Source organism: Clinocottus analis, unplaced genomic scaffold (assembly GCF_023055335.1).
Source record: "Clinocottus analis isolate CAN_PGR_092001 unplaced genomic scaffold, fCliAna1.0.p SCAF_11, whole genome shotgun sequence".
Lineage (NCBI taxonomy): Eukaryota > Metazoa > Chordata > Actinopteri > Perciformes > Cottidae > Clinocottus > Clinocottus analis.
The window spans coordinates 12,530,161-12,554,789 of NW_027175832.1; the positions used below are offsets into that span (position 1 = coordinate 12,530,161).

At 42.9% G+C, this 24,629-nt stretch overlaps 1 protein-coding gene across 2 annotated transcripts; it reads right to left on the minus strand.

The window, feature by feature from the left end:
- Positions 1 to 291: 291 nt before the first annotated feature.
- On the minus strand, positions 292 to 21,465 carry paxip1 (PAX interacting (with transcription-activation domain) protein 1). 2 transcript variants are annotated; one of them, XM_068600107.1, is made up of 23 exons: positions 21,284 to 21,465; positions 19,719 to 19,853; positions 19,437 to 19,480; positions 19,147 to 19,210; positions 18,588 to 18,698; positions 18,392 to 18,467; positions 17,099 to 17,623; positions 13,052 to 13,164; positions 12,007 to 12,838; positions 9,928 to 10,022; positions 9,665 to 9,760; positions 9,077 to 9,214; positions 8,214 to 8,335; positions 7,716 to 7,900; positions 7,560 to 7,603; positions 5,913 to 5,980; positions 5,711 to 5,813; positions 5,289 to 5,457; positions 5,031 to 5,131; positions 4,684 to 4,818; positions 3,095 to 3,170; positions 2,674 to 2,738; positions 292 to 567 (listed from the first exon to the last, which is right to left on the minus strand). In XM_068600107.1, the coding sequence occupies exons 1-23, from the start codon at positions 21,362 to 21,364 to the stop codon at positions 556 to 558; spliced, it is 3,390 nt and encodes a 1,129-aa protein (XP_068456208.1). In that variant the 5' UTR covers positions 21,365 to 21,465; the 3' UTR covers positions 292 to 555. The 2 variants fall into 2 exon arrangements, 1 of the variants encoding a protein (XP_068456208.1); XR_011079961.1 differs by lacking the exons at positions 292 to 567; positions 2,674 to 2,738; positions 3,095 to 3,170; positions 4,684 to 4,818; positions 5,031 to 5,131 and having other exon boundaries at positions 5,318 to 5,457; positions 5,894 to 5,980.
- Between the last annotated feature and the right edge of the window lie 3,164 nt (positions 21,466 to 24,629).

Below are 24,629 nucleotides of genomic sequence, written 5' to 3' on the forward strand. Positions count from 1 at the left end.
ATTACCAGTTAATTAAATCAAATCTATCAGGAATTATCTGCTTAAACCTGTGAGGAATACCTTCAAGAAAGCTTTCAAAACCTCACAAGTAGGAACAAGCTTTTGTTCTGAAGCTCTTCTTTTCTTTGAGCTTCAAAGGGAATTGAAGGTTTGACCTACGAACAAAGCTGACTAAACGCGGGTCCATGTCTGTTTGTAAGGTTTTTTACTCAAGGCTTCATTCACAGCCTGAAGACACCAAATATGCATAAAAAGACAACCTTTAGGAGACATCATTTTTGAGCTCACAAACAGAATGTACAGTGTTTATTCCAAAAAGCAGTGTGTACGAGCTGAAGCCTTTAACATTATATTTTAACAACAGCAAAAAGGTTAAAATCCTCCATAATTTAAACATTCATTTCAGAAAAATAACATCCATTTATGTTTTCTCAAACAGGTAACAAAAGGCTACAAAATGACTAGAGATCTATGCACAGAAATACAAACATAGAAAAGTCAGTGTGGCTGGACTATACACAGGTGGGCTCCTCTTCGGTCATCATTGCTTGTCCATCAAGTGAATTTATATGTGTGACGGTCAAGGAAACTCATGATTATATAGTCCGCAGCACCTGTTAGTGCTAATAGTCACACAGTACAAGTAAAGGCTCATGAGAGCCACACGCTGGCATGTCAGAGATTCAGTCGACCCTCATTGATTTAAATGGGGTGAACTCAATATTAGCACTTGTCTGCACAACACAATCAAATTCAACAAAAACTTCACATAGAGCCTCCATGAAGGTATGAGTTACTGCAGAGCTCTTTGCAGATTGTTCCTCCCACACAGTTATGCATTTTTGTTTCAGTGAACAGAGATTTTATAGTTGCTGTTGATGTCTACATCATCACTTACATACCTTTTGAGCCCCAAATGACCCCCTCGGGACACGAGCCCTTTGAGGATTTAGCACGTTGGTTCAAGTGGTGATATGAAACCCAAATGAGTTCTAATACTTGTGTAATTTTATATATATATATTTTTTAGAATGTATTTGTGAATCTTTTTTAAAAAAAGTACCATATTTTGATCATTATTATGAACACCTAGCATGATCTAAGCAAGATTGCCCGACAATGCGTTTTTGAGCCGCTCCGAGTGTTGTCAACTCCACAGTAAAAGGCCTAAACAACAACTTACAGAGTTAAAACACCCCTCCTTGGAAAGATAATGACCTAAAGAACCGGAATCACAATATATAATTATTGTGAAAAATCACAATAAAACAAAGCCAACAAGGGCTCAAAAATGGAACAGTTAGAAGCTTTATGCCTAAACATTAGATTGGGGCATGCTGGGATTCAAAATCTGCATAAATCCCTCCTTAAGGCGTGTGACGTGTTCGAAAAAAGAAAAAAAAAAGAGAAGGAAATCGCCGACCCCAGATTGCCGTCTGAAAAGTCGAAAGAGTAGGAAAACGAAACAGCCTGCATTCCCTTGGATTTCTCAGGTACTAATAAATACAACCAATAAAATTCTATCATACCTTATTTGATTCATACAGGCTTGGAGAGTTAGATAGAGTTATATTAACAACATTATTTGTTAACAACCAAATAATGTTTAACAACAAACATTTGATGCTCAATATGAAACAGTGCAATAAGGAGTGAGCGTGGATATTTAATTGGGAGTATTGAATATTTACAGTTGATTCTGCAGGGAATAAAAAGCAAAAAATAAAAGAATAAAAATAAGGATAAGTAAAATGCACGGAATGCATGAACGTGTGAAAGTAACACATGTAAAAGAGCTTTACAATTCTAGTTAAAAACACGACTCTGCTGCTCAGTAAACGCTCCAGCTGACTCCTGCTCAGCCCAAAGTACAACTGAAAGCTTTCGTCATCCAGACACAATTCGCGGATAGGTATTCGCCGTACTCTCCTTACAATTTTTTTTTTTAAAAACACTGGGTGCGTTATTGTCAAGGCGTTTTTTAAGCGGCTGCGCTTTAAAACGTTGCGTCCTGTGTGATCGGCCCCTCAGTCCCCTCACCTCAGAATCTACCTCATTAACGGAAGCGTTAGCAAATAACTTTCCACCGGAGCGTTAGCTTGCTGGCTAACGTCGCGTTCTCTCTGATGTGTTCAATGACTCAATTCATCAAGCTGAAGCTAACGTTAGCTAGGTCTAAGTCAACAGAGCTCGTGGGTAACTTAACTTAGATACTGTATACCATAAAATATTATATTACCATGCACTCGTGCTCCCTTCTGGCATGCGCATCTGTTTGCAGTTCACTGAATATAAACATCCCCCTCCCCCCCAAAAAATCATCGAATCTACACGATTCACGTAGGTCACCTATTTTGGTTTCAAAAACAGCAAATTTCGACGAAAGGTGAGGGATTTTCATGTCTGACAACTCTTCATTCTGCAACTCGTCTTCATGCAGATCAATTTGTCATAGTTGACCTCTTGTATGTGTGTCAGAGAATATTTGCTTTGCGTGTTGTAGCCTTATATTATTATTTAATGTGCACAAAATAAACCAACATCTCCGCACTAGGGTTTGACCAGTTGGTCCTACAGTCAGTAGTGGAAGCACATACAGCAGGTCAACTATGACAAATTGATCTGCATGAAGACGAACTAATCTGTTATGGGAGCAGTTACTGCCTGTAAAGGATATGAGTCATAGTCGAGTTTCTGGGTAAGAACTCCGGTGAGGATGAACTCAGCATTGTGGACGTCTGGACAACAGAGACAGAAACACATTAGTACATATTGGAGTAGAACAAACAGAGTTCTCGACACTGCTCTTTGTAAAACGTTCCCCGATGTGAACAAACATGTTCATGTGTTCATGAGTGAAATGCTTGATTTTACTCGCTGCAGAAGTTCTTCTGTACAAAAGGATTTTGTACAGAAGAACTTCTGCAACACTAAAAAGCTGTGCAGCACAGAAGAATATTTGGATCGGCTCCATTTTAGCCCGATCGGATTATTAGGATCCATTTGGGACATCAAATCATTTTACAATTGCTTTCGAAAAGAGGTTAATACTCAAAACTTAGAACAGGAGTAAGAGTTTGTGTGTGTCTCTTACCAATGTTTTTCAAGAAGTATTCTCTACAGAGGTGGAGGTCATTGTCACAGGAAATTAAGATGATCTCTGGAAGATTCTGCAAATAAATTAACAAAATTAAAGTCAGGCAATAAAATACCTCTGATTATATAACAAAAGTCATATAATATTTCTTACATTTGTTTTTTTAGTACTAATGCTTTGTATGGAGTTACAGGTTTCAAAGTAAAACTATCATCATTCCTTAAAGGTGTGTAAAATGTGTAAAATGAGGACAGAACTGAGTCTAAAAGGGCGAATTATACTCTTGCAACTCCAACTCCGGCTGGCCACGCAGTCGGATTGACAGACTCGTTTTGGTTTATAGTTCCCGTGCTTTTTCCATACGCCAGAACAGTAGGTGGCGCAACGACCGTAGAGTTGACCTGCACGCCGACGTTCACGGATATCTCCCTTCAGGAATTCACCTCCATCTGCATGTCCTTATACTCCGTCAGACGGGTTATATAAATGCTCATATTTGCGGACCTCTTCAGCCAAACGTTCTTCAACAAGATCCATTGTTCGTGTTTCTGCTGTGGCTTTTAAAAACAGCGATATTATGCTATGAAACTGGAAATGCGAGACTCAGAAAGGATGTGGTTAGCGGACCAATCACAGTCTTGCGAGCTTGCGTTGCTTTGACGGATAGTCAGAAATTCGGGGTGACGCACGCAAGCACGCAAAATGGCCGATTTGACCATGCAAGGGCGGCCATGCGTGTCTTGCGTGCTTGCATCTCTGCGTAAAACCCGAGTAGAAATCAGCCTTAACACATAAAAAAAACAGGATCACCTCATGTGAAGAAGTTATAGTGCAGAAGTTTGTTTTAATACAACTACAACTATACAACTACATTAGAGTATAAATGCTGTATTCTACACTACTTAAAGCTAGTGTCAGGAAGTTAAATGAGTACTAATTAATTTTGCTGTGAAAACATCTCCTTCAAACAACTGGATGTATTTCGGTTTTCATCAACACTATGTTCATTTTAGAAGATGCCGTTAGCGCCGTTATCTAGCCAAGCAGGACTCTGCTGCCAGCCAGCCGCTCACGTTAACTAGCTCTCCTTCTGCCGGTTTCAACATACTTATTGCTCACAGCGCAACATCATCAGCGATTGGGACTTTAAAGCAATTATAGCAATCTCCCAGCGCATGCTTTTCCTCAACGTTGGCCTCTAAACAAAGATCACATGTATTTTACATTTTCCCGATCGATTCTAAGACAGTATCATTAATGTTCTCGCAGTTTTTGCAGTTTGGTTGAACTTCACGTATTATAGCCGTGCTGTTAACTGTTGGCTTTTCATTTTAGAACTGATGACTGTAAATGTACATTGTATTGACTCAGTAGTAGAGTCGACATACTGAATTACACATTGCCCCTTAAATAACATCACCTTCCATCTTTGGAATGATCTTTGGAATTTTAGGGACCAATAAAAGTTTTTGACCAACTTATAAGTTGCATATTAAAACCTCCTTCCCAGAAGAATCAATGATTTTTAAAACATAACAAGGCAGACTGTTGACAGGTGCATTCAAGTAATGCAAGTACTGAAGGACCTTGTTCTGTTTATGCTCCATGATCTTTCTATAGGAGGGCTGTTTGGCCAGCAGTTTTCCTCCAGCACTCTCCAGGATGGGCTTCATGGTGTTGAGGCTGGGGCAGATCCCGGGAGTTAGATAGAAGTACTTCCCCTATGCATCACATGAAACAGACAGAGAGACAGGCAGTGGACAAAATACAGCCATCAGATCACACATTTTCACCAATGTGTGAGGTCTTTCCAGTATTTTTAACCAGTGAGAATAATCGCAATGAAAAATACATTTTGCCTGAATCGTTGCATGCATTCCAGTCCAACTGCTTCCAGAGTGAACTTGTGCGAGTGTGAAGATTGTGGTCTAACCTTGAAAAGCGGAGTACTGTGGGCTCTCTTCAGTGACTCCTCCAAACTGAAGCCAAACAACACTTCTGCCTCTGCATCCCTCAGAGTGGAGCTCTGCTCATCTGCAACATACACACATTAGGCGAGGCCACTATGTGGAACATATTTATATTATTTTCAGACACACACACACACACACACACACACACACACACACACACACACACACACACACACACACACACACACACACACACATACGGAAAAAGGGACACACACCAACAAACATCTGGCTCCTCCAGCTCTCCTCCAGCCACTCTGGGCTGACGATGTGTTTGACCACAGACATGGCAGTGAGGAACTTGATGGTGCGCGTAATCTTACTAGCCACCAGGTGAGTGACCTTCTGACTGTTGTCTGCTACTTCTCCACCTAAAGCATGTAACCTCTGCAGAGGAGGACAGACATCATCAAACACAAAGCTCGGAGCTGCAGGAGACGCTTATGTTAAGACACAGAAAGCTTGTGACGTCAGGAAAGTGCTTGATTGTGACAGAGATAGTGTAACATTAGAGTCCTGCCTGATGCTCGGTCACTGTCTTGTTTACATTGCTTTGAGAAGTGAAATGCTGATCTGGATTACAGTGCCAAGAAGACATATAATGAAACATGTGTTCGAGGGCATGATGAGCTGACCTTACCTTTGTGTACTGCTGTACTTGTGTGGGCTCAAAGCCTGTGAAAATGACTCGGGGAGTGGACTCTGGAGGAAGCTTCTTATTGGGGGACTGGATCTCCTCTAGTCTGTACACACACAATTGTCCGCACAATTGTCTTTTATCCACAAATTCATCATCATTGTCGTTTCATAGTGACAAACGTACCCAGATCTGCTGTACAGACCTGGCCTTTTTGTTTGCTGGCTGGTTGGTAGCATCCATTATCTTCTGCTTCTGGAGCAGCTGGAGACTCTAAACGCCACACAATCATAACGGATGAGCCAACACAGCACAAACACAAGACATGCAGCATATATCATTCCCTGTTTGGTGTTTTCTATATCAACTGACAGTACTAGTGCTGTAACGGACTGCTGTAGATCTGTGACCTGTACTGACCCCCCATCAGCACGCATGTGAACTTTAGATTAATGACACAGATTAATGTTGACCATCACAGTGTAAAACACTTTTATCCTCTAAGAGCCAGTAAAACATGTGATCATGTCATTATGGATGTTTTTCTAGTCTCTGGTCAAGTGACTTTGTAAACAACCCAACAGTATTTCTCAAACAGTGGGGCACACGCTCTAGTGGGGCGCAGTTGTATTACAGGTTGGGTTGGGCGTAGGGGGAAATGCTGAAAGCAAGAACTTTATTGGGAGCTTCACATAATACGAAAGTAAAAAGTACACAGACATAAAACTAAGTCATAAATAAATATATGGCAAAATGCCTGTATGTGTAAATGTTTCCGTTTTGCTCTTAGCAGGTTACGCTTGCGCATGCCAGACGGCCAAGCTTTCTTGGCGACTCGCCACATCCGTCAGGTTGTCTTTTCTGCTGTTGCGTCTCTTAAAACAGAATACAGATCTCAGTTCAGCATTGAGCATGAACTGAGAGCGGCCGTATCAAGTCTACAACCCCGTTTTAAAAAGATGTGTAGCGGAAAGCAGCTCACTGCAGCTACTAATAGTGATACAGCCTGGTTCACACAATTGCACATTATTGTGGTTTTGGAAAAATATGCAGTGTAAAACTCTTATTACCAAATATTTGAACTAGTTTTGTTTTGCACAGGTTGTACTTTATTGTTATTGTCTTGAACATATATTCAGTGCAAAACTGTGCAAAAACTAATTGCAGCCACAATAAGATATTTTGTTTAAATACAATAGTTTTTGTCTGATAGAACAATCTGGTTTACATGAAAGTGATTGCATTTTCGTTATTATATTATTTGAAAGAGCACAGAGTCACAAAAAGTTTTTTTTTTTTTTCCAAAACTAAAAATCAGCATGAACATTGTTCTTTCTCTAAAGTGGGGCGGCACAGAAAAGGTTTGAAACCTCTTGGTTTAGACCAACAGGAGCAGAGCCAGTAACGTTAGCAGCATGAATTATGAGCCGTTTATACTAGCTGTAAGAAGATTATAATACATTAGCAACACTACAACTAACAAGATAAAAAACATATTCAGGGATCAAAAAGTTATATTTGCTCCCTCTTTTCTTTTGTGTTGATCCGATGTGTGAGTTTTAAGGATCCGTTGCATCACTAAACAGAAGCAGTCTGAAATAGAAGCTACATGTGAAACACTGAAAATGATCCAGATTTGATGTAATGCTATTTATAGACAGATGATGTCAGGAATGGGGTGCTAAGCCCTCAATAAAACAGCACTAAAACGAGCACCATGATCCATCAGGGGGCCAGGATGGCCATTAGCAAACAGTAGAGGGCACACTGTCTTTATGTACATTCAGCAACAATTTCAGAAGAATGAGCTGACTGACATTCATCTCTTAAAATAGGGATTCAACAAACTCACCACCAAAGCTTCAGAAGATACTTTGATTGGCGTTCTCCAAGCAGCTACAGAGAAATATACAAGTCAAGATTTCAGCTAAAACATTAAGCTCAAGGCTTTTCATTGGCCATAGTTCAAATACCGGTTTTCAATTGGGGCATAGGAAACTGTACATACCGAGCAGGTTCTGGACCAGCTGTGGGTTGGGCACCAGAGGTTCAGGGTGTGTGAAGATAGAGTATCTGCTGTGCTGAATCTGTCTGAGTGCCTCGAAGTTACCCAGCAATACATCACACAGCCACTGGGCATTCACACATGGGATCTTCCACTCCTTGGCCTTCTCATATTTAAGCCCACTTGGTCTGAAGAGATTAGCAAGAGAACCAAATCAGCGCTGTACCTTGTCCTGCGCAGACCAACATGGCTGGGTGGCAGAAAACACTCAGAGCTGATGGTACAAATACTTGACACACTACACATCAATTTCATTTGATTCTTTCTCACATGTCTATGTGAGGCCTCACTGAATAAGACTTCCGGTTCTGCAGCATTCATGTTAGTCAGTGCATTGCATGGAGCATCCCAGAGAACAGAATTCAATCACAGCAGTAAGACCCAGGTGTGCATCTTCTGCTACAAGAGCCACAAATAGGATCTACCCCCGTCAAATCTTACTCTTTACATATGAGGACAGTATTGCTGCGACACAGGTATCCAGTGTATCTGGCACCAGCCAGGTAGGCCATCAGCTTCAAGTCATCCCTGTCAGCATCCAGAAAACCCGTCACTGATATGATCTATGAGAGACAGAGAAAAGGCTTGAGTTCAAATATGACAGTCACACGTTACAGACCCTTTAGGACATTAGGACACTCTGAGGGAGTCTGGGCTTCTGAGGCTGTGCCTCGTTCCTGATCCTGTTGGACACAATCTCAAAGGATGAGACTGGAGTGTGTCCAGTCTGGAGACCTCTGCTCTTTGCGAGTGATGCCTTTTTTTGCTGGCTCCATCAGCCTGAAAGCTCTAACATGCACTAAGAGGGCCCTATCACTGGGTAAAGCCAGGGAGGATTTTAAGTATCCTGTCTCAGAAAAAAAAATGGTATTACTCAGATATTGCAGTAAAATTAAAGTGGTTAAGGTCTGGTTAGTAATCTGCCTGTGAAGATATTGGAAATTCAGACAGAGGAGACTTAAATCTCATTATCTTTTTTACCAGGTTAAATGAGATGGGAAGTGGGATCTCTCCATATCTTAGTTAGTATCGAATGAAAAGTAGATTTTTACAGTCAGTGCCTTCATCTATTTATTATTATTCTATCTATTACATCTATTTATTATTATTCATTTATTTTATCATCTGTGTGTTTAGCTTAGCTTATGGCATTGGGATGCTGCTAGTATGACAAAAAAATTTCTCCTTGGAGATTAATAAAGTACTTTTCATTCATTCATTCATCTAGTTCACCGACAGATTTGAGGCTGGAAACAAAATGTACCGAGTGAAACAAAGTAGATCTTTGTGAGAGCTGGACCTACGTGCTGAGAGCAGGGTTTGGCTCCAGGAGGGAAGGCGAAGGGTAGATGTAATGTTCGGTGAGGAGGAACCATCCTCTTCCTCTTCAGTATAGTATTGAGCCAGTGGGCTGTTACACAACGCTTCCCCTCTCGGAGGGCCTGGCAGAGAAAACACCACATATAACAAAGATGGCACGTTTTTGGCAAAATGATTCAAACATTCCGCTGAGATAGTAGAGAATCATCCATTCCCTTCAGATAGAGATTTAACTTTCAGATCTTGGGTCATTAGTTTGGCACCGTACAAACAGTGTATTCTTTATGCTGTGAACAATTGTACTAATAATTGCTTGCTAATAATTTTGCACATTTTTTCTTCTATATTTTGACACCTTATAGCTCTTTTTCTTTCAAACTCATATTCAGGTTATTATCATTATGTTATCTACAATTTGAATTGTAAATTTTGTTTTCAAATTCATGATTCTTCTCTTTCTGCAGTGACTTGGTGAAGAACTTGTTTCCTATTCTATTTTGTGAGCGTTTCCAGTATTAAAATGTGGGCACTACCTGGATAGCCGTGTGTGTTCTGATAGCACACATTCTTACCTGTACATACATGTTGCTGACTTGACTCTCACACAGCAGGTGTGTGCAGCGGCCAGTCAGGGCGGGGTCAACGGCACCTCCACACGCCTGGATGACCTGGGGGAGGAGTTTAGTAAACACAACATCTTCTGAGCACTATTTCTGTGTCTTCTTCCAACACTTGTTGAATATCTCAGCATGAGCTGCTGGTCTTTTATCCCAAACAGTTCTACATGGAGAGGATTATAATCTTGCTTCTTTGTGTGACGGAGCAATTGTCTCACCCTCTTCCATGTGGCCAGGAGTTGCTTATCAGCCATCTGTTCTGGGTAGTCAGCAATAGCAAACACACAGCCGAGCAGGAAGCCATCCTGTGGAACTGATAATGAGAAGAGACAGAAGGTACGTAGGTCAAATCTGCAGGTTCTAGAAACTCTCACAAGACCACTCTTTTATGGACTTGCACTTGCACATTCAGCTGTCCGACAGAAGAAACTCTTTTTGGAACATGTGGAACTATACAGACAGTGATAACGTGCAGGTTTACAGTGACACATGCTTCTGTACTGGTTTCTACCATCCTTACAGCTTTCCTCACTGACTCACTTGGAATCCAATTCAGGATTCGTTTTGCCCTTTTTGAGTTGGGCGGAAGAAGAAGTGAAATGCTTCAATACAATATCTTTTAAGCTGAGTGTGCCGGTCAGCACATTAGCATCAACTAGTATGTAGCCTAGCTTACGAAACAAGACACGTGTATTACGTCTGTTGTGTTCAGTGGCAGCAGTAAGGAACCGACAGCCCGGCGTCACAGAGTTGTTACAGCCGATCATAACGTTGACGATTGTAGTTTAATGATTGTAGAATATAAGTCAGAATCATTTTTCCCGATCCATCCATCCTTCCGTTTCTGCTTATCCAGGGTTGGGTCTTTCTGGCAGCAAGCCCAGCGGGCTGACCTAGACTTCCCTCTCACTTTCAGTGTTTCCCCTACCATTATAATAGGGGGGCGGGGCGCCCCCCTGAAAAAAACCCCGCCCCCCTGTAATTTTCTCTATAGCGCCAGATCACAAAATGTCATTTACGGTTCTCTTCCTATAGAACATATCTACACCTTGTTCTATTATTAAACAAACTAAACGGCCGTATTTTATTGATCGGATCTCTACGACAGCTTGTCATTTGTGTCTCTACGTGGTTGCGCGAGTTCCGTCCCATGTGCACAGACACTTGATCGCATACAGGTGAGCACTGAGCACACGCACAGCATTGGGCAGAGAGCGTCGAAAAATATGTCGCCTGAAATGTAGACAACTAAGTTATATCTGCGTTTTAAACACTCCCAGGTTGAAGATGGCAACATTAGCTCTCCTGCAAGGAGCACCGGAGCAGCTCTCTGACCTCGGAGCAGCTCTCTGAACGATGTTCTCTGAACTGAAAGTGAAACGAACCAAAGTGCTTGTGTCTTGTACCAACAATGAGCTGCTGGCTTCACACATTACAAAAGTACAAAGTACACGGACATAAAACTACACAGACATAAAACTAAGTCATTAATAAATACATAGAGAAATGCCTGTACTGTCGGGTAAATGTTTAGTTACGCCGTTAACAGGTTAAACTTGCACATGCGCGACTCGCTGATTCTTGGCGTTTGGCCAAAAGTCAATCTCCAGAAGTCTCCGTCAGGTTTTTTTCTGCTGTTCCGTCTCTCGCAACAGAAAACAGATCTCAGATGAACATGGAGCATAAACTGAGAGCGGCCGTATCAAATCTACAACCCAGTTTAAATTTGGAGAGGAAAGCTGCTTCTTTCCTCTACACATATAGCGCACTGCAGCCACAAATACTGATACAAGCTGATGCTGTAATTCCCTTTATTCTGTTACTATAAAAGCACAGAGGGAGTCACAAAATGATGTTATTTACAGAAAAAGTTTGAGAACCACTGCATTAAGGGTCTGTGTGGTCAAAGCTGCAAACCTAGGGGAAACACTGCACTCTCAACATGTTCCAGCTCATTCTGGGGGATCCTGAGGCGGTCCCAGGCCAGCTGGAAGATACAATGCCTCCAGCTTGTTCTGGGTCTTCCCCGGGGCTACTACTTGGGCCCAGAAAACCTCCAGGAGGCATCCTGATTAGATGCCCGAACTACCTCAGCTGACTTTTTTTCCCTCCCACCCCTAATATAAATGTCACATATACACACATATACACACACACACACACACACACACACACACACACACCATATATCTTAATGTGGTCAGACTCCTAGTAATATTTCACGACAGACCAATGTGTTCATCAAAAATATACAAAAACAGTCTGGTCTGTACCACACTGACTCCTGGTGTACTCACTTTCTTGTCCTGGCTCGTGTCCAAACAGCTGTGAGATGTGAGGAGACTGCTGGAGCTGAGACTGCAGGGTTGTCTGTTGCTTCTGCTGGGCCTGCTGGTTCTGATGCTGCAGGACCTGCTGCTGACTCTGCAGATGCTGCTGCTGCTGCTGCATCTGCTGCATGTGTTGCTGCTGCTGTAGAAAATGCTGCTGCTGCTGTTGTTGTAGATGTTGTTGGTGCAACTGCTGTTGATTCTGCTGTTGCTGCTGTTGCTGTAACATTTGCATGCGTTGCTGCTGTTGGAACTGCTGGAGTTGTTGTTGCAGTGCTTGTTGCTGCTGCAGCTGTTGTAAACCAGGTCGCAACAGCTGCTGGGGCCGTAGTTGCTGCTGGGAGAAGGCATGTTGTTGCTGCTGCTGCTGCTGCTGCTGCTGCTGCTGCTGCTGTTGTTGTTGTTGCTGTGAAAACATCTGCTGTTGGTGCATTTGCTGCTGCTGTTGTTGCAGAAACTGTTGCTGTTGGGGCAACTGTGCAAACCCTTGTTGTTGTTGTTGTTGTTGTGCGACCTGAGACTGTTGTTGTTGGTGATGTAGCTGCATCATCTGATGCTGCTGCTGCTGTTGTATGTGCATCATTGGATGCTGCGGTTGCTGTTGATGTGGTTGCTGGGCAGCCTGGTGTGACTGTTGCTGTTGCAATAACTGTTGCTGCTGCTCTGCTGTTAGGGGCTGGCCGGTCAGTTTGGACTGATTGAACAGAAGAGTGTTGGTACTGTTAGGAGTCGGAGCATGGCTCTGATTGGTCTGCTGCTCCAATGGCTTCGTCTGATTTGCTGTCAGATTCTGGAGGATCTGCAACAGAGGACAAGGATCAAGAAGTGAACACGTAGAGCAGGCACTAATAGACATGGTATCCATGTTTCACATCTGTATCATCACAAGTCCATATTCAGTAACACTTGAATAATATTAGTAATGAAATGTGACCTTGCTCTTACTCAGGTAGAAGTTGCCTCAGTGACAGCAGGTAGGGAGATTTGTGTTAAGAGCCACTGGGGTACTTACATGCGCTACGTTGGCAGGTCGATTGGCTGAAGGCATGTCAGAGTTGTTGGTGATGTTGCGGAGGGTTCTAGCAGCCTGGCTCCAACCAGGGATGCCCTCCGGAACCGATGCACCTACAAAAAAACAAAGTGGGGAAATCTTCATTAACAGGACACTTTGTTTGACACATGGAACAAGTGATCCACTTAGCTTTCTTGGAGAGGAGGATGAAGTGGATAAGTACCAGTATCTAGGACTTGACCTTGATAACGGACTGGAAATGCAACACTAAAGCCGTTAAAAAAAAGGAGGGAACACCCTTGACTTACTGAGGAAACGCAGGTCACCGAGTTTTTCAAACTGCATGGTTCAGGACCTTAACAACACCAGTTGTTTTTTTTTTTTTTAAATATACTGGGAGAGCTTCGTTCCAACAAGTCGAGGACAAACGACAAAAGCTCCTGCACAAGTGTGTGCGCGCTTATAGCCCCGCTGATACTAAAAATATGCAAAATCCGATCTTTTTTAACGTACGGGTACCGCGCTACCTTTTTAGTATCGGTATACCGCGCAACATTACAGAGTAGTGTAAAAAATATATATTTTAAATCGGCTCAGGCAGCGAAAGGAAGCATCGAAATCTGCGTTGTGTTTCGGTCCGGTAGGTACCAGACGTCTTGGAACCGGTTCTCGGTACCCAACCCTAGTCTGCAGTTCACCTCCCCCGCTGAGAACATCCTGGGGTAGGCCCTGCTTTCCTTTCGTGATCCGTCAGATGGTTTGCCAGAATCTCCTTGAGGCTAACCAAACGTCCTTCACCATGGCCTCCCTGAATGCTTTCCATGCCCGAGTTTTAGCATCCGCGACCACCGCAGCTGCAGCCCTCCTGGCCTGCCGGTACCCGTCAGCTGTTTCAGGAGACCTCTGGGCCAAAAGGCCTCCTTCTTCAGCTTGACGGCTTCTCTCACCTCCGGTGTCCACCACCGGGTTCTCGTTTGCTGCCACGACAGGCACCAACAACCTTCCGACCACAGGTTACTGGCCGTGGCTAGCACAGAAGTCCAACAACAAAACATAGTTTTGGTTCAGATCGGGCAAGCCGTTCCTCCCAATCACCCCCCGCCAGATTTCTCTTTCATTGCCCACATGACCGTTGAAGTCTCCCAGGAGAACTATGGAGTCAGCAAGCAGTGCCCTCTCCAGGACCCCTTTCACAGACTCCAAGAAGGCCGGATACTCTGAACTGCAGTTCGGTACATAAACACAAACAACAGTCAGTCTTACTCCATGCAACTGGTAGGCGCAGGGAGCCGACCCTCCCGTTCTTTGGGGAAAACTCCAACCTAGCGGCGCTCAGCCAGGGGCTCGTTCTTATACAAAAGTAGAGTTGCAAAGGGGTGGAAATTTTGAAAAAAGAAATTTGCCTACGTTTTTTTTTTGCAAAAGCATATAACAGGGAAGTTAAATGCAGTTAAGAACAAGACTATGCACGCCTAGCTCAGCTGGGCACTGAATGCAGCTGGTTGGGAACATTGTCTGCTAGAAACATAAAACGTTGCTTTTGAACGTCTTTGTTATCAATGTTGCGTCTAAACGTTTTCAGCACTATGCCTGGCAAGTGTGAGAGCGCCGAGTTGTGTAGAGGCCAAGAGCAGAATTGCAGACAGATAGAGATTTCTATTATAGCTCGCAATATATTGAAAACAATAATTGAACTAGTTCATTTTTTGGAGCTGTGAACTTAGTTCCAAATTTTGAATTAAGAACAATAAACTGAACTAGTTCATGTGGAAAGTAAACTTTCCCAACACTGTTTGTCATTACCTAGCATATTGATTGCTTGGTAAACTGAAGCCATGTTCATTTTAATACCAAGTTTATTTGTATACAGTAGACTAACTTTTTTACAGCAGTGAGAGTAGGACGTATGTATTAAGTTCTACTCACAAAAAGTCAAAAATGTCATTTTTTAAAGTTGTATTATAAATGTTTGCATGCATGTCTGCTTATAACAAGGTAAATACAGTTAAATTACCCAAAGATTTCCAGTTTATTCCTGTTAATCCCGGTTTATTTCCGTTAATTCCCCTGAAAAGTTTCCATCTTTCAATATTCCTGGAATTTTGCAACCCTACACAAGAGCTCTGATGAATTAATGCAATTAATGCAGTTTTTGAAACCATAGCCAGATGTTGTTGTTATTAAGTATTTCTGATGTGGCTCCAATGGTCCTGCAAATATAAATAGTGCAACTTGGTCTAACTTGGGTTTATTCACGCACACTAAGGAGATTGATTGAAAGAACATCAGCTATTTTTCTAACTGATTAGACCACTGCTCAGAGCTTTGATGGAATTGTATCAGGTCATACATCCATCACTATGAATTACAAAGGTGTAATATCTTCTACCCCAACAGTCAACATGTCCCTCAACACTCCTGTACACAGCCTTGTGAAGAGGTCTATTGAGGCGGCTTAACTGAAAACACAGTGTTGATGTTCTGAGGCTTTAAATCAAAAAGAGTTTTTTTGTGAGTTGCCGAATGTTGGAAACATGAGTAGAGAAGTCTGCTTTCTTTTGATTATAATGTGACAATAGGACACAAGGCTTGTGGTGTTGAAAGCAAATTGTTCTATTTGAAAAAAAAGAATTGGTCATGGTTTTTAGTGAGTTTTTTTAGATCAGATCAGCACATTAGAAAAAAGGGAGCAAATGTAACTTTTAGATCCCCAATCACATTTTTACAAAGATTGTATTTTTATGGATTAAGTCACCATTCCCCCAATGGAGGGGGAGCGTCTCCAGTTCAAGTTTACAAGTAGTTGTATGAACCCCAAATGAGTTCTAAAACTTGTGTTATTTCATGTCTTTTTTCAGAATTTTCTTGTTAAAAAAAAATATACATACATACATACAAAAAAATCCCTTTCATAACATATTTTGATCTAACTATGAACATCCAGCATGATCTAATTAAGATTGGCCGAAAATGCTTTTCAAACTGTTTCAGACATGTTCAAAATGTGTGCTTGAGCCACTTACCAAAGTCCCACATACTAATAACACCCCTTCTTGGAAAGAACAGGCCCTAAATAACTTGAATATGCAATAAAAACAACGAAAAACAAAGTGTTGGGGGTCACTCCTGGAGTCCTTCCTGGAGTCTACTGTACATTGCATGACTTAAGGATGGCCAAACTCAAGACAATCTTGAGACCCGTCCACCGACAACCCGCAAAGAGTTTGGGAGACCTAAGGCCTACTGTAGTGACAATTTGTGGCAACATTTTGATCCAACCACTACAAACTAACTAATGGGGATTGGACATGGATTGACTCAGACCACACTGGCAGACATTTTTGAATAGTTTTCAGGGCTCTTAAGTGTCACGCATTGAGCGTGACTGTCACTCATTTCGGTCTTAAGTCACGCCCTCCCACCACAGATCGTATTTCTCACGCTGAAAAAAAACTCTAGGCTACTTAATGTGCTACAGTGCGCAAACATGATCTGGTTGCGCTGCCCTCACCAAGGAGGAATCAAGCACGTCTCCCCTGAATCCCCTGGAGTTCTGCCGTGAGGTGGCACTCATCAGCCAATCAATAAAAAGAAAATGGGCTACATGAATGAATCAGAAAAACAAATCTTTTGCATCTGTAAGATGTAATGACAGGCGGGACTGGAGCTGTCCGGCTGCGAGTATTTGTCGTCGTCTTTAATTGAGAGCCGTGGTTTTGTTAAGGTGAATGACATTTCCACTAAAATCCACTCAACAGATATTTATCACACAATTTGACTTGCGTCAAACCTGAGAGCAAAGTCTGCCTCAGACTGAAACCAAGACTTGAACCTACCAGACGGTTGTTGCCACATTGCTATATCTTCTCATGAATTGTTTCATGATATTATTTTTAGATTCATTTGACTTTTGATACCCTTGAAGAAGAAAACTGTTTACACAAAACAAAACAACTTTAATGTCTACCTGTAGATACAGGTCTACATTATGGTGATGTAGACCTGTATCTAGGAGGACCCCTTTCTGAACGTTCCTGACGTACTGACCTTGCTGTGTTGTGTGACTGACTGCAGCAGCAGCAGAGCGAGCCTCTGGAGGCGCGGCTCCTCCACTGACAGGAACAGGAGGCACAGTGGCACACAGGTTAATCAGCCCACTGCCTGCGGATGGCGCTGGTTCTTTACTGCCGGGTGGCCCAGCTCGCCGCCTGGCAGTGCCGGTGGGAATAGGGGGGGTCGGCGTGACTTCAGCTGGAGTCCAGTTGAGGTTGGTGCCCTCCTTCTCTGTGACGGAGTCGTCGTCAGAATCGTCAAACATGCGCTCGCTGCGGCGCTCAGGTTTGCGGGGAGAGGAAGGGGAGACAGAGTTCAGTTTTTTGGGTCCTGGTCGTCTGCGGGGGCTGGACTCCTCACCAGACGAGCCGCCACTGGATAGCCGGGACCGCCGGGGGCTGTAGCTTCCATCTGAATGGGAATGCCTGTCATATGACTCTGCTTCACTCTCCTCCTCTTCCTCAGGTTCCACATATGTGAGTCTGGGGTGATAGAGCACCACATCCATCCTGCTTTTGTCTGTAAAAGGTGTAAAGAGGGAACTTAACAGTTACTTTATTGTTTTTTAAACCATATGTATATTATCACAAAGGATACGGTATTTTAGCAATTTAAATAAAGTTAATAAACGTTGTGGTTGCGGAGATAATTAAGTTTGTATAATTTTTTAAAGACCCTTTTTTTTCCTTGAAAATCAGGTGCTGGGTGGCTTGGGGTAGAATTCTACTTTTCAACTACATCCTTCTACCTCACTCTACAGCTGATTATGACAGCTATTGCTTTTGTGCATCCTGGGAGAGGGATCATCCTCTGTTGCTCTCCCTCAGGTTTCTTCTTCTTTTCCATGTGAAAGGGTTTTACTATCTTTATTTGGGGGAGTTTTTCCTGATCCGATGTGAGGTTCTGGGACAGGGATGTTATGTGTACAGATTGTAAAGCCCTACGAGGCAAATCTTGTATTTGTGATTTTGGGCTATACAAAATAAACTGAATTGAAAAAAAATTGAATTATTGCCACACTTCTGTAGCGTTGGTCAACCGTGCAACATCCTATCAACCGGAAGCTAGTGTGTCCCTACCCAGAGCAAGGAAAGTGAACACTGGGAATAGTGAATGTTCTATTATTAATGTCCAACACCTTCAGCATGCAGATGACATCTAATTGACAACCAAACAATCCATCAATTAATGAAGAAAGTAATCTGCAGATTATTGGTCTTTACTTAGAAACAATAATCCAAAAGTAAAGTGACTACTATTTGAGTAAAGATAGAGCAACATCATTACCTTTAACAGAATCTGTTATCCAGTCTGGGGTGACTATCTTGATGCCTGGGTGTTTAAGCGCACACTCAAACTTAGCCTGCAGGGAGAAAAAAAAGAAATAAGTGAAATTAGAAGTGCACATTATGATGAACATGAGCAAAAATATACACAATAGAACTTAGATAATGGTAAAGATCACACCAGAGCGTGCACTTACCCCCTTTGGTTCCTTCACAACTAAGTGGGTGACCTTTTTGTTGAGGTTAAGTTGACATTCTCCTCCATAAAATGTTATGTAAGCCCACAAGGTGTTGAGATCATCTGGAAGCTGTGTACAAACACCCACAATAATGAGCTTACAATGCAGAACTAGTTTCTGTCTTTCATAGGTTACAATGCCAGCCCAAGGACATACTTCCCAAAGTTAAGTCAGGAGTAAACTAACAATGACTGTTCTTTGTCTGTTTGGAAACAATTCATCTAACTCAGTTGTTCTCAACTGGTCTGGCTGTGGATTCCCGCTTCACCCCAGAATGACAAGCTGAGACCCAAATTAAGGAACATTTTCAACTTCTTAAACAGACTCAACAGCTTTCATGCACAAACATGAAATAGAAATAGGACATTTTTTTGGTCACTGAAAAGGGTCCACCAGCTAACAATCAACGATCTAATCCCCCCTGTCTGCTATCTCTCAAAATGCCAGGTTATGTTCAATTTAAGAACATTAAAATAAATTAGCACACACACACACACACGCGCACGCACACACTTACCCTGGGAAGACAAGCTGTCACACCAAAGAATATCTGTCCTGATTCTGGGGAGAATCCTGTAACTCTGTGGAATTCATAGTTATGGAGAAAAAAAAAAACAGCAAACTGTTGCTCTTATTGCGACATTATAATTAAATGTTCCAATTCTTTAATTGTTTTGGGTAATTGAATCCCTAAGAATTTCTTATTTTTTATTTCTGGAATTCTAAACATTCAGCTGTGATCACCACTGTCATTGTCTTTAAACTACACCCATTTGAGGTATTCTGGACAAGGAGGTGGAAGGATACGGTAACAGGTCTCCACATCTGACTGAGAGGATCACCCAGGACGGCTGGAAAAATGAGAACAACAAGTTAATGCTTGATATCTACTTATTTCTCCCAGTTACACTATTTGAAAGAGATTAAACTTCAACAGTAAGGAAAATAACTATACCCATTGAAGGAACACTTCAACATGTTAGAAAATATGCAGATGTGTTATCTCTCTCTTTCCATTCTATATGCTGGGATCCCCTGCAGAACCACTTTGAACCCACAAGAAAAACGAAGAAAGGGTCCAACCCTTACCTTGACAACAGGCAGGTCAAAAACCTCTCTGGACTCGCCCACCTCGGGGTTGTCCCCGTCCTCTGCAATGATGTGAGTGGCCAAAGCATTATAGGACACCTCCTTCCCTTTTCCCGCCTTCAGCAGCTGCACCACCTGTAACATCAGCTGAAGGTTCAGTCAAAGTCTACTTCAGTCCAGGCGAGCTGACACAATGACACAGACGCTCTTCAGTGTCAACACTGGCCAAAGATCATACCATTCACAAAGCAACAGCACAGACATACGTTTTCTGAGAAGAAGCAACCATACACAGTTCAATTCTGCAAATGTTGAAATTAAGTCATTAGACAAGTTTGGGGCATTATAACTATTATATTCAAAATGAGATTACAGCTAGAAATCTGCTTGAAGAGGGACTTGTTGCCACAGGATGTTGCTTCAGAGGAAAAGATATGGCCTGTGTGGTCTTCCCTCTACACAGCATTACAACATGTGACTACAACTGATAGCCAACAAACTTCAACAAACCATTTATCAAATATCAGCATGGAATCAAGTCCTGTTCACTCACAGATGTGATGTGATCAGATACACATGTACTTTGTCCTGCATCTAGCAGCTACTTGGTCACAGACCCACTGCTGCAACTTTCACACATTCTGTCATTCTTTCTGTACATCTTTTTCACACCCTGAATGTTTTGCAAGGGTCTCATTTCAACAAGGCATTCATAGAAAGCCATGACACCTCAGCCAAAGACATAAAGGACAAAAGACACGCATCTAAATCAGTCAGTTAGGACTGAAATCCAAACAGGAAGAAGAAAACTGTAATTATATTAGTCAACAGAAAATAATGTCATTAACTTTTCAAACATAGTTTCAGAATAACTCCAAATGAGATGTCCTGACTGTTCATAAAGGCTGTACAAGTACCGACTAAGATGGGTGCTGTCACGTCGTGTTGCCTGAGCGTGACCCTCACAGGGGTGGGGGACACGAACAGCAGACCTCCGCTTAATAGAAACACCCTGAGGAAGAGCTGCGACTGTGGTTAACTATTTGGCAGGAAGTACAGCTCCGTACCACAGGTCCCCACACCAACGAGTACAAGAGCATTGACACATGCGCAGTAAGGGGCGCCCAATTGAGCAAGCTGTTGATAGTCACAGGTTGATGCAGAATACACCGTGCATAGAGGCATTCCGTCCCCATCAGGACAGCACAGGGTCGATCTTGAGGTTGTTTAGCGGCTATGGTTCAGCAATACGCCATCTGTACTGCCAGCTTAGCAAACCCCGTGACGTGAAACGTTAAACCGCAAGCAACAAGCTAGCAGCTTACCATCTGTGCAACTGCACAACTCAAAGCTAATGCTAAAGGTATGCATGGCAAGTGTACCTTGCGTACTAAGGACACAGCCTCGCAGTGAAGTAGACGAAGTACACATCATGTCGGGATTAATTTAACACGTTGATGTCAGCTAGAGATCAACCACTTAGTGAGCCTAATTTAGATTGAATGGTGCTAGCAACTTAGCCTGCTAGCAACCTAGCTCCAAGAAGCTAACGTCCAGAGCCTCACCTTTTGGTCAATGTCCCCAACCACGTAGAATTTGACGTCTTTGAAAAGTTCGTCGGAAACCGTGTGTTCCTCTTCAGACATGATGGTCCATGAACGTCACGGGGTTCCGAAGTGAAACTCAGTGGAAGACTGAAGTGTCTCCCTGGAGCAGCTGACTGAGAGCGTACAGTAAACCTTACCGGAGACACTCTAGCGCCAAACCACTGAGCGCGCCTTGGACGACGCCATTCCCACATACAGAGGGGTCTTCAATTATGTTCTGAGTTAAATGTTTTTTTTTGTCTTGTATAACCCGACACTGCATTTTATTGTCTTGTATTTCTCTGTATAAAGAGGATTCGATCCAATATACAATACAACAGATTTACAGGAACGGAAATTAATACATATATTTTTCTCATGGACATGTAACCCCCCTGTCATATGAGAGTTGATGTTTTGTTCAAACGTGTAACCTAGATTATTATGCCAATGAGACAGTGAAGTGAGGACGTTTCATTAGTTCGCAGATTCAAACAAAAATTCCTTTTAAAAAAATTGTAGAGGAAAGCAGCTCGCTCCAGCCACTAATACTGATACAACGTGATGGCTCATACACCTACACTCATTTTGTTTTGCACAGGTTGAACGACATTGTTATTTTCTTGAAAATATATTCAGTGCAAAACAGGTTATTTCAACAATAGTTTGTTTTGCCAAATATTAATTATAGAACTTTATTTGCATTGTTCTAACAAAGTGATTGCACATGTTATGCGTTTTTGTCTGATCTGGATTACTTTAGATTAAGATTCAACTTTATTGTTATTGCACATAGTACAAGTACTGTTACAACAAAATGTAGGTTGCATCTGTCCGGAGTGCAAAAGAATCAGTTAAAGTTCAGTGGAGTGTGGTGGATAAAATTATATAGATTACTTGAAAGGAATTACAATTTTCTTCCTCCAAAGTAGGGCGTAACAGAAAAAGTTTGAGAACCACTGTGCTAAGCTATCATCTGGTGGAGGTGGTGGGAGACAGGAACATGATGCGAAAACCAGGGCTCTCAAGTTTTGAATACAGGCAAGAGTCAAATACGTGCCGCCGGACAGCTTCAGTCCCGCAGATACAAAAGATAAGTTTTTCTGATTGGCTATTCGCTAAGCCCATTTTTTTCTTAATTAGCTGATGAGTGGCACCTCATGGCAGAACTCCAGAGGATTCGGGGAAGACGTGCTTGATTCCTCAATACAATCTGTGGCGGGAGGGCGTGACGTGTGTGTGTGTGTGTGTGTGTGTGTGTGTGTGTGTGTGTGTGTGTGTGTGTGTGTGTGTGTGTGTTGCAGATGAGCAGAGCTCCACTCTGAGGGATGCAGAGGCAGAAGTGTTGTTTGGCTTCAGTTTGGAGGAGTCACTAAAGAGAGCCCACAGTACTCCGCTTTTCAAGGTTAGACCACAATCTTCACACTCGCACAAGTTCACTCTGGAAGCAGTTGGACTGGAATGCATGCAACGATTCAGGCAAAATGTATTTTTCATTGCGATTATTCTCACTGGTTAAAAATACTGGAAGACCTCACACAGTGGTGAAAATGTGTGATCTGATGGATGTATTTTGTCCACTGCCTGTCTCTCTGTCTGTTTCATGTGATGCATAGGGGAAGTACTTCTATCTAACTCCCGGCTCAGAGCTGAATTTATTCTGCACTCAATGATATTAAATATGAAATGCTGTGTGAACACAATGCAGCATGAAGGCTGAATTATACTTCTGCAACTCCAACTACGGCTGGCCACGCAGTCGGATTGACGGACACGTTTTGATTTTTAGTTCCCCTGCGTTTTCCATACGCCAGAACAGTAGGTGGCGCAACGACCGTTTAAGAGTCGACCTGCACGCCGACGTTCACAGATATCTCCCTCCAGGAATTCACCTCCTGCGTGTCCTTATACTCCGTCAGACGGATTATATAAATGCTCATATTAGTGGACCTCTTCAGCCAAACGTTCTTCAACAAGATCCATTGTTTCTGTTTTTGCTGTGGCTTTTAAAAACAGCGATATTATGCTATGAAACCGGAAATGAGAGAGTCAAAAAGGATGTGGTTAGCGGACCAATCTCGATTAGTCTTGCTGCTTTTGGTGTGAACACACTTCTTCACGAGGCGTGTCGGAAAAAAACGAAGGTTACGAAGGTAACTACGGTTCTATGAATCCTGGATGACCGCCAGAGGCAGTGTTTCACACTGGATACGTTCCATCTTGCGTTTGCGCAGGTTGAGTATTTATAACAGAGTCACGTGTGACCTCGGATGACCCCAAGCCGGGTATAACTTCCGGTGTCATCCTGAGATCAGTCCTGCGGAATCTTCTCGCAAACCACGAGATTCCGAGTGACCAAGAACTCTGGCGGTCATCCAGGATACATAGAACCATAGTTACCTCCGTAACCTTCGTTCTATTTCATCCTTACTGACCGCCAGAGGCAGTGTTTCACACTGGATGACTCATATCAACAAAGTCACGAGGAAATTCAAGGGACCCACCTCGTCAAAGGGATCTTGCCGAAGGACCACACCCAGAGAGTGAGGGTGGTAACATTAACCCTGTAGTACCTGGTGAATGTGCTTGGTGATGCCAATGAGGCTGCAGCACATATATCCTCCACGGGCACACTCCTCAGGGTTGCCCATGACGTGGAGACACTTCTGGTGGAATGGCCCCTTACTCTGGGTGGCAAGACACGGCTGTTTGCTTTGTAAGCCTGTGCGATGGCCTCCACTATCCAGTGGGACAAGCGCTGTTTGGAAAGGGCAAAGCCTTTCCTAGGTCCTCCATAGCAGACAAAAAGCTGCTCGCCATATGCCTGCTATGGCCCTAACATAGGCTCTGAGGGCCCGCACCGGGCACAGTAGCCTTGACCTCTCCTCAGGCACTGGGGAGTCAAACTGTGCCAGCTGGATAGGCTGGTTTAGGTACCAGCGTGTCAGTACCTTCGGCAGAAACGCTGCATTAGGCCATAGTGTTACACCCGAGCCATCTGAGTTTCACCTCAGACAGGATTCACTCACCGACAGGGTGTGTAGCTCGCCTACTCGCTTTGCCGAAGTAATGGCAAGAAGAAAGACTGTCTTTACCGACAGCCATCGCAGCTCTGCGTCTATCAAGGGCTCAAAAGGAGGAGAGCATAGGGCAGGGGTGTCCAAAGTCCGGCCCGCGGGCCATTCATGGCCCATGGCCTGATTTCATACGGCCCGCAGCTTCGATCTTATAATGTATTATTTATCCCCCGCCATCTCTGTCAGAATAAATGAAAATCAAAAAACGTTAAAGATGTAATTCCTTCTTTCACCACACAGTGGCCGCA